Here is a 10,309-nt window from a genome sequence, read left to right as displayed (position 1 = left end):
CATCAGTTGCTTCTCAGCGACTCTTCCCCAGCCACCCCAGCACACTGCTAGGTTAGTCCTCCTGCTCCCCAGCTTCAGGTCCTCTGCTTTTCCCATAATGTCATTTCAAAAAGGCTGCAATGGGAGAAAATGTCTGTAAAGAAAGCCAGGCACACCACACAAGCTTCTCCAGCTTTCTGTTACTGGAAGTAGAATACTAAAGTTTTCTGTACTTCAGCCAATGTTTGCTTTGATTCCCTGTGTAATACCTTGGCCTGAAGAAGAAAAATCATCATAGAATCCTAAAATGGCCTGAGTCAGAAGGGACAGTTCTCTTGCTGCTTTTCCTTTTATTTTGTGTGCAGGCAGCCACAAAAAAACTATTGCACAAATGTTTTAACATTTGACATTTAAGAATGTATCCCAGCAGTTAAACTTGTCCTTAACATGGTGAGAGAAATATATTTAGAGAAGTCAGCACTGATTAGTCAAGAAACCTGTTTCCCTCCCCAGCTCATCAGAGAAAATAGAATATTTTCCTAGTATTTCCTGTGAAGCTCATCTGTAAGAGAAAATATCAGGGTTGGCCTCAGTTTCTCCCAATGCTACTTGTGTTTACTATGAAGACAACCCCTTCTCTTGTTTTTTTTTTAAATTCCAGTGTGAGTGAACACTAGTAAACGAAGTAAGGAAAGCCTCAAAACACCTAGAAAAATAAGGATGCCTAGTAAATGTCAGTGAGGAAGACAAAATTTGAAGTAAGGGACCAAGGAATGTTAACAGCCCTTAAASGGTGTTTGAAGAATGGGGCCCAGGCTTCTGTATTCCCCTGGATACCCTTACCAATCTCTTGACATCATYAGCTCCAGTGCCACAGGAATTTTTCAGAACCCCAAAAGCCAAGGATCGATATTTCTTTGTTGTATTGTATCTGAAGTAGGATCCATTTTAAAGTCCTATGGAGGTGGCCAAATCCAAGCCTTTTGTGAACAGATACAACATCCAGAGGACTTATGGACGCAGTGTGGGTGGGCTGTGTGTGACTGTGAGCTGCCAATGKGAGCTTGGAAGGGGATTGTGCTGGTTCCAAGACTGAGTCCATCACAGACAGAGCGCTGCTCTTGGTGGGGCTGGCAGTAGCTGTTTCAAGTGTAGAAAAAGCTTGTCATGCTTCACCTCCCTCTTCAGCTCTGTGCTCATCTTGTTTTTTCATTCAGGCTCATTTCTAGACCATGGCCTTTCCTATTGGACACCACTAATTCAGCCACAACCTCCTCCCCAGAAGGCAGCTGTGGCATCATCCCAGTGAGTGCCATTGCCCAAAAAAAAAGGACCTTTGCAGTGTTGGTTGAGCTGTTTTGGAGATGGAGGTACTTAAACAGGGTGGGACGGTGTCTGTGTTCAGTTGAATCAGAGGTAGAGCAAAAACCTGGAGTCCCTGTTTCTCAGATCTCTGCCCCAATTAGCAGAGTGCATTTCTGCTTTCTCAAGCAACTAAGAACTTTCCCTCGTGCATTGCCTGACCACCAGATCAATGCAAATGCCATGACTTTAGCACTCGCATCAACTTCATAAGCTCTGGGCAGCTGCTGTAATGCTTGCAACATTCATGATGTCACTGCTGGGTTTAAGCCAGTGGTCTATTTTATGATTAGAGGTTTTGGTTTTCACTGGAACAACTTCAAGGCTTTTTCATCACTAGCTCCTGTTTATTCCTTGGACCACTGAAGTGCAGAACAGGGAAAGAAAATAAGTGATGGGAGAAATAGACTGGTCCATGGCAGAGACTGGCAACAGTTCCTGTCTTAAAAGTCCTCAGCAAAGTTCATCTCACAAAACCTCAGAAGCTTGCTGAGAAGTTTTTTTTTTTTGTGTGGGAAAACATGAAATGAGCATTTCTATGTGAGAGAGCTGGGTGTTTTCTGCCCTTCCAGAGGAAACACAGACACATTATGTCTTCCCCCACACCTTTTCTGTGGAGCCATGTGCATCCCGAGGGACAGAACAGAGCAGCTTCTAAACACAATAAACATTACTCTGTCTGCATTAGTTTTTACATTTCTGTGTTTTATTTCTTGTTTTGCTTGAAATGACCTGTACCACAGGAATACAATTTATTTAACAGGTTGGTATTTTTTTTTAGGAGCAGATAATAGTTAAGTAGATACTGTTTATTTCACTGACTATGACTCCCTGCATCATTCTCACAGCCTCTGTCTCTCCCTGGCTTCTCCAGGCAAACCAGCCACAAGAACAACAGAGCAGCCTTTGGCCATATGATTGATTATAGCTTGTGGATACAAACTGGAAGCTCTGTTTTCTTAGCTTCAAATTGGTAATAAAAGCTCAACATGTTACATTCTAGGGTCTTCCTCAATTACTTGCCCCTCTAATAGCTGCTTACATGTTTCTCGTGAAGCATGTTTTATTTTATATATTTATAATAGTTAAAAAAAAATTACATAGCTTACAAAGAGAAAAATAATGCCCCCTTAGCATGAGCAATACTGCAAGGTTCTGATTGTTGTGGGGACGTTTCTTGTAGCTTCACAATTTTGCTGCAAGGTGTAATGCCCAAGTTTCCCCAGAAACCTAAATTCAGAGTGGTAATTTACCTTTTAATTGATCCCCATGAAATTTGTTTTGCATTACAGGTCAGACACTGCTGTTCCCAGAGTAGAATGTGCCCAAAATAGAAGAGCTGGTCACTTGGGAAGAATTGCCTTTTGTAGTAGCTGACAGGTACATGGTTTCTGTTATCCACACGTGCAAAGCAGGGGCTGGAGCTGCTTTTACCATAGTTGCTGGTATGGGCTTATTCACTATCATCACTGATACACTTACCTCTACTGCTTCTCTTTTCTGTGAGTCACAGAGCCTATCTGTGTCCCAAAGCTCAAGCTCCATCACCTTTTGCCCCATGAAGGACAGCTGTATGATGCTGACTCTGTTACTCCTATATTACAAATGAGCAGTATAAAGAGCACTGACCCAGAACCCTTCATGTCTCACCTTCCACATCCCCAGACCTTTTTGTAAGACTGTGAGCATTCAAAGATGTAAGCAGCTGCTGAAGCTTCATTTCCTACTTCAAAGAGCATTGGGAGGACTACACTGTTACCCTCTTCTGCAATCCCAGCCCAGTGCATAGCTGGAAATGCTCCCTTGTTGTGTCAGTGTGATTAGTACTAGTGATACACAGCAGACCAGAGTAACTGGGAAGAGATGATTGTGATTCCTGCACTTGTTTGAAGGGCCCAAGAGACCTRACCTGTTTCCCAATTTAGGATGGTACAAGCCTATTAAGGGTTAAATCTAGACAGGTGTTTCTGTCCCAGTTCCTGGGGAAGAGTTTGCATTCCTGCTTAGAAGTTTAACAGACCCTAAGTACTGTCTGGTTCACTTCCGAACCTATTYCAGAAAACAATGCAAACATTTCCCTGCATATTATCTTCAAGCAATGGAGAATATTCAGATGGGCTCCAGGATTATGCAGCTTTAATGGAGAAAGAAGTTTCTGGGAAAAAATGCATTTGGTATTTTTACATTGCTCTGCCAAGGCAGGAGTTGCCTCCATCTCATAGCCCTAATCTAAACAGCCAGCAGTCTCTGTGAGCTAGAAGCTAACTCGGCAGCTCTCCATAATCATGCGTTGTAGATAGTTTCCTGTTAAAGAAAGCAGGCCTGAGTCTAAAAACAACAAAGCTAGAAGAGCCTTTTGGGGTTGTTTTGTGGCGGGGTTTTTGTTTTTTTGTTGGTTTTTTTTTGGTGGTTTTTTTTTTGAGGGGTGGGGTGTGAGTTTGTGTGTAAGTGACCTTTACAGCAAGGCTCAACAAAGCAAGAGTTGCTTCTTAGGATCTTTTCAACCCATTTTGGGACACTACCTCTGCACAGGAGGCTGGGACAATGTGCTGGGGCTGAGCTGGGTGGGATTTGGCAGGATTGCAGCAGTGGTCAAGTGAGTCAAACTTATGGGTGGTAATGCAACCCAGCACATCTGTGAAAGCATTTAGGCCAGAAAGAGCTGCCAGAGTGCAGGACATAGCAAGCTGGCTCTACAGTGGTGGCATGCACTTCACTTTGGTCCCTCAGTCACAGATGGGTTCAGGGATTGTGAGTGCAACCAAAAGCTTCTCATTTTCTCCCCAGCTGCTTCTGGGAGGGAGCTGGGGAGAGAAGCACAAGTATCCATGCAAAGCACAAGGCCACTGTGTAATCGCTACTGCTGTGAGCATGGAAGGAGCCCCAGCTCCCAAATGCCTCTTAGGTCTCTGYTGGTTTACTACTATGCCTGAAGCAAGACAATTCCTTTATGAAGTACAAAAKGAGTGACTGTGCAGCACAGGAAGAACTCACAGGAGATGGAACGGAGCTAACTGAARTACGAGGTGTGGGCTGGCTATGAGAGCTGAGAGGTCACTGTCAGTCAGCAGCCCTGTGTCTGAACCCACCAGGGCTGGGCTCTGCAGCACTGACAGCCCTGCTGGGACATTCTGCTCCAGCAGAAAACAAGCACCCAGTGTCTCTGATCACACACCTCAACCCTGGTTTGGAAGACTTCCTCCTGAGGGCAAGTTACTCCACTGCTACATCACCTTTCTCCGGGGGAAGCCAGGAAGGGATGGAAGCATGAGAAGAACAGAGGCAATAGAGTTGGTGGTGGTGTCTCAAATGTAGATCAGAGGTTTTTCTTACCTCTACTGCCATGCTGCTGACCACAAAAAAAAGACAATACACTCAGGTTTTGGCAGCTCAAGGTGGCTTAAAACTAAGTGACCTAGAAAAAAAAGTTTCAGAGAATGCCAAAAGTCAGTTTTTTCAGTCACCTACATTCCTCTCTGGCTACTGGGAATGCAGCAGCTATGGCATAGGCAGCAGATCTAAACCAGGGCTTGAAGACAGCAGGAACCTAGTTACATAAGAGGAGTAAATAAACATTCCCCCTGTTTCCCCACCACCTCAAGGTCAGGTATTTGCTTTCTGATCAGCAAGAGAATCTCTTACCAGCCCCAGGTATAATCTGTGGTAGCTCTTTTCCTGCTGTTGAGGGTAATGGGATGAGGCAGGGGAAGACAGTAGTTGGAGTATCAGGGATTTCATGCCATCCTCTAATTTATTTCCCTAGGCTGCCACAAAAAAGCAATCTCTCAGGCTCTAGAGCTGCCTCCTCTGAAAAGCAGTGCCCTTGATTCCTAACTAGAATTTGGCAATAAGCCTAAAGTCTCTGTGGAGCCAAAGAGCTTTAATGAAGTCTAGGAAAGATCTGTTTTGGGGTGTATTTATACTTGGGCAGTAACCATGCAGACAAAGCCTTGTGTTCTCTGCCACAAGGAACAGGTGGGGAATGGTACTCAGCTGATTTGAAGAGGCAGGTGTGATACACTATGGGGTGAAAAGTGTGGAAGAATTGTAGTTAGCACCACATAGGAGAGGATGCAGAGATTATCAAGCCAACCCAGCACTGAAGCATAACATCAGGCTCTTTTCTCTTGCCATTTGGGAAAGGCTTGCATTTTCTCAGGGACATACATCCTACCTCTTCAGGGGCCTGTGGGGATTTTTAATGGGAGGGACTAGCCAGGCATAATGACACACTGTACAAGGTTGCAGAATATCTTACACAGTTAGGAGCATCTTTCCCAGTGAGAGGTGGGGCCTGTWTGTACAAGTGTTAGAGGAATCTGGGAGGCAGCCTTCTTGTTTGGGAGAGGTCCAGCAGCGTTGTTCTCTGAAGGAGCATCTACTCTATGGTAAGAGGCAGAAAGGTGACACAAAGAAGGACCGTGGCTGCTTCCGTTTCTAACTGAYCCCTCGTAACACCAGCAGATAAAGTTTATATTGACTCTATTCTTCCTCTCTTCCTGCTTCTGTCCCCRCTCCCTCTCCAGAACTGGCAGAGGGAGCTGGGGAGCAGGCAGCCTGGACAGCACTGAGAGCATCACTGATCAGAGGGGCTGAGCCCTGATGATGCCTCAGCAAGTGCAAGAGCATAATCTGGTATTTCCCCCAGAGAAAACAACGAAAAAAAGAGAAACAGGTGACTGATTAAAAGTTTCCCCCCTCCTGTACACAAGATTCTGCAGTCACGCCGACAGATAGACATTAAATAATTCTTCCATAATAAATGATTGGAGATAAAAGCCGGCGGTGGCTGCTGCTGCTGTTTGGATTGCTCCGTTGTCTGCATCTTTGTTTCTAGTTTGTTCCCCGGCCACTGTTGGCTGGCACTGGGGCTGTCAGACCTTTGCCTCTAGCATTTCTAGGAAGAGTTTATGCATGGGAACCTTGCCCTGCAGTTTGATGCTGTAGAAGTGCTGCACAGCTTTGGCAGCCGTCTGCCGCAGAAGGGGCAAGGTCAGGAGCAGCTTGCCTGCTCGCCGGGGCTCCTCATTGCGCTGACTCAGCTCGTAGTCCTGCAGGGCTTCGTGGAGAAGGTCCTGGAGTTTCTGCACTGCATCCATGTCCTCTATGTGCATGGAGTCTGGGGTGAGGAAGAAAAGACAGCAAACAGGCAAGTCAGACATGAGAAAGGAAATCCTTCCTGGTCCTGAAGCTAAAGATGTTTTCTTTCCTTCTTATCTGTTGTTGTGGGGTCTTTTTTTTTTTTTTTTTTTTTTTTTTTTTTTTTTTTTTTTTTTTTTTTTTTTTTTTTTTTTTGTTTGTTTGTTTTTGTTTCATTTTGTTTTTGTTTTGTTGTTTCCTCACTGCCTTGGTGTGGGGAATGAGGGGTGCTCTTGGTGTTGGTTTGGTTCCTCTCTTAAGGTGAAAAAACCAACTTGCTGGCAGGTGTGGTGCTGCTGCTGCTGTGAAGTTTGGAGCAGCCCGATGTGTTGGCCCTAGCAGTGCTGGGATAGTAAGGTACAGGGGTGACACCTGTGCCCTGTGTGCTGCCCATTTTGCCAGCCACCCCAACGCTGTGCAGGGGTTGGGCCGGGTCCTTTGTGATTTGCACTTTCACTTGCCCTCCATGCTTCTTATGGGGAGAGTCACCCTGCAAGGGGCGGCAGCTGCTGTGCTGCCGCTTGGGAGCAATCTCATTAAGAATAATTAACACTGCTATAGYGCTTCATCTGTCTAAACTGCCTAATTGCTGTGCAGCTGCTCAGGGTGTCAGCAAGACAGAAAAGCCCCAGTAGGTCACAACCAGTGTGCCCAGGGTGTTGCCAGACCCACCTTTGTGCATATGACCCTGTTTTCAGAGGCTGACAGCAGCTGCTCAAGGAGCTTCCTGCTGAAATAGAGGAAACCCACAKTTTCTGCAAGGCCTCTTCCCTTAGGCTGCCAGTTAGGTTCCTACAAGCTGTTGGAGGGGCTAGGAGGGTTTGCAGGCTCCTTGGTGTGTCTGTGAAGCAAAGGTAGCTAGATGGTAAAGGACCCAGAACAGGGTCGAGGCAGGGACTGCTAAACTTGTAGCTAAGTCACGGTGCCAGAGGGCAGCACCAAAGAGCAGAGGGGCACAGCATCACCAAAGGTTTTCTCCTTTATCATCTTGCTAATACTTGCTTCTTTCTTACAACCATGACAGAGCCAGAGACACTGTTGCCTTGTCTTCATGGTTCAGAGACTTTTAATCAATACTGAACCTATTGATACGGATTCCTGCCACAAGGCAACAGAAGCAACAGCAGAGAGACAGTATGGCAAGCACACATACACACATGTAGATGCCACCGCCTGCCACCACAGCCTGGGCTTTGCAGTGTGGCAGTGCTCTGGCTCAGCTTACACACAAACACAAATGTGAGGACATGGGTTCCCCAGAGTGACAGCAGTGAAGGGGAGGAAAGCTGACTGAAGTGCCAAAATCTCTCTAGAAACRTGTGTCATCTTTATGGAGAGCACAACACAAATTAGGGACTGTGAATTTTGTAAGATACCTTTATGGTACAAATGCTATTTATGATGCATGATTTATAAAGTATTACAACAGTTGGGAAAATATTATGTCTAGCAAGAAAGCTGTTTAATAAGCTGTTTAGAAGGAATGCACTAATTAAGAAGATATTAAAGGGAAGTATTCCCAAGAAGCCTGCTGAAAGATTCTTGATCCTTTTTATCCAAGATACCAGGCAAAGAAGCTCAGAAGAGGGATGCTAGGTCATTACAGTGACCTGAGCTAGACACAGAGGTTGTGTCTGTTAAGTAGGGAGGAAGAAGCACATTGCCAAGTCAGTCTGACAACTTCTCCCAGCCAGGTAGCACCTCTGAAAAATTTCCATACAAAATCCAAGAGAAGTGAGTGGGATCTGTTTTCTGCCAAGTCGGAGGTCATTTTCAAGACTGGAAGTATCAAAAGCTGGAATGTCCTCTRTCCTTTCTGTTTAATGTCCTTCTGGCTAGGGGCACAAGGGAGAGAAGTAATCACAGCCTGTCAGAGTTTGTAGATCCCAGCGGGTGCTAGTATTACTGTGCAATGAGCCATGCTTCAGGGCAAGGTGGGTGCTCTGCTTTTGGATACTGATGCTGCTGTACACTAGACAGAATCCCAAAACTGCCCTTCTGCCACCTGGCTTCTGTAAGGTGACAGAACTTAAAAGCACTAAATAACTAAATGTATACAGTGAGAGGAACTGGGAAAATAAAGATCAAAGCCTGCCCCACCTCCACCACTCTCTGCTGAAAGCCGCTCAAAATTGGCAGCTGGCTGCAAAAAATAAAACAACATTGCAGGATTAATTTCCTTGCAATCCATCAGTGAACTTGTGTCGATGGCATTGATAAACTGTTAATTACGAAATCAATAGCTATGAATTTTTACAGCTATCAGAGCAGTGAGGTGGGGACAGGCTGCCTGACTATGTCCCTGAGGGTCAGCTGGCCTGGAAGCCAGGCTTCATATCAGGAGCCCTTCTCCAGCACTGCTGGCATGGCACAGGCAGGTGTGAGAATGGACAGAGCCCACTGCTTTCTCACATAACTCTCTTCTTGCAGCTTCTGACAGGAGCAGGAGCTTCACAGGACCCCTTAGAACAGAATTTGCTATGCATCCCCTTGCCAAATCCAGATGTTGCTCACTCCATCTTAGCATTAAAAACACTGCAGAAAAACGGGGGAAATAAATTTTGGCCATTCTGGGATGTCCTAAAGGGAACATGTGCTGTATGCTAACCTGGAGGGATCCTCAATATGTGGGTTKATCAGTTTTCATTCCTAAGAGGAGCTAGGAATGCTTAAAAATGGAGTGCTGATTCAGAAAGGTAACAAATCAGATCTACAGCACTTCTACTCTGTCAAAAAAATGGATGATCATATTGTCTGTAACTTGGCTGCTRCTCTGGGAATTAAGAATTCAGCTCGCAGCTCTCTAAAATGCACTTACTAAAGACAGAGAACCCTTGAATTATCTTTTTCAATCCCAGCAGGTGCATTGTTGGTGTGTCACATCAAGGACTCAGAGATCAACCTACTGTCAGGTTCTTCTCTAGAAAAGAGTGAATGAGCTCCCACTTCTATTTTAGTTTGTTTGAATCCCTAGAACCAAAAGGTCAATATACACAGGGCTGCATAAGTCCCTAGAACTTGCATTGCATGAGCAATTACACCCAGAATTTATCTATAAGGGAAGAAAGGCAGAAAGAAGGTGCTTATCTAGGTRTTCATCTTTAAGACCTACCTCTGATCTAAGGGAGCTGAAGCCTGGCCCAAACTGCTTTCCTACTGTTTCAGGAATCAGCTCTTTGCATGCAAGCAGGCTCTGTAMGTTTATCTATGTCAAAAATACACTAAGAACAATAACTGGCATTAAAAGAATGTGAAGGYTTGATGTTAAGTTTCATTAGAAAAATGCACTTGTCCTGTTCCAGCTTCCTTCTGTGTGTGGTGAAAAGCTTTAAGTACATGAAAAACAAAATCCTATGCTTTACTTTTGTATCTTTCAGYACAAATAGCAAAGCAGGATTTTTGTGGATTATGTTCCTACATAGCTACACTTCTAGCAGCACTAGGAGAAACCAGTGAAATCAGACTGTTTTTTTCCATCCATCTGAGAACATGCTTTGGCCTGTGCGTCCTGACGCTTACCTTGGTTTCTTTACTCCACTACATTGGAAAGAGAGCCCCAAAGCATCTGATGAGTGTTGGTTGTTCTGCTCTTTGTTCACTGTTACTGCACTCCTCATAGAGACTCTCATAAGGCTTAGTCTGGGCTGAGTCCTAAAAGCACAGTGAGCAACAACAGCAGAGAGTGCTTCTGTCGCACTGTGAAGAATTCGACAGCAGTGTCCACAGCATGGGCCAGGTAAATATCCCAGTGTGGCACTTCTGTCACAGCTGCTACCTTAGCWCTTCAGCCTCTCTGAGGAGCTCTTCGTCCTGTTTAATTCTGTGACYC

General features: G+C 45.1%; 1 protein-coding gene across 3 annotated transcripts in view; it reads right to left on the bottom strand.

Annotated features, from left to right (window-relative positions):
• Positions 1-311: 311 nt before the first annotated feature.
• ESRRB (estrogen related receptor beta) overlaps positions 312-10,309 on the bottom strand; it is a 134,019-nt gene continuing 124,021 nt past the window's right edge. For all 3 annotated transcript variants that reach the window (XM_057377343.1, XM_057377179.1, XM_057377260.1), the window contains one exon: positions 312-6,460. In XM_057377343.1, the coding sequence (XP_057233326.1) occupies positions 6,216-6,460 (245 nt within the window). In that variant the 3' untranslated portion in view covers positions 312-6,215. The remainder of the gene's footprint in view (positions 6,461-10,309) is intronic.

Source organism: Malurus melanocephalus, unplaced genomic scaffold, assembly GCF_030028575.1.
Source record: "Malurus melanocephalus ecotype Western Australia unplaced genomic scaffold, MMel_1.1 scaffold_0, whole genome shotgun sequence".
In the NCBI taxonomy this organism is placed as follows: domain Eukaryota; kingdom Metazoa; phylum Chordata; class Aves; order Passeriformes; family Maluridae; genus Malurus; species Malurus melanocephalus.
The sequence above is the reverse complement of the archived record's forward strand: the minus strand, read 5'-3'. Positions and strand labels throughout refer to the sequence as shown.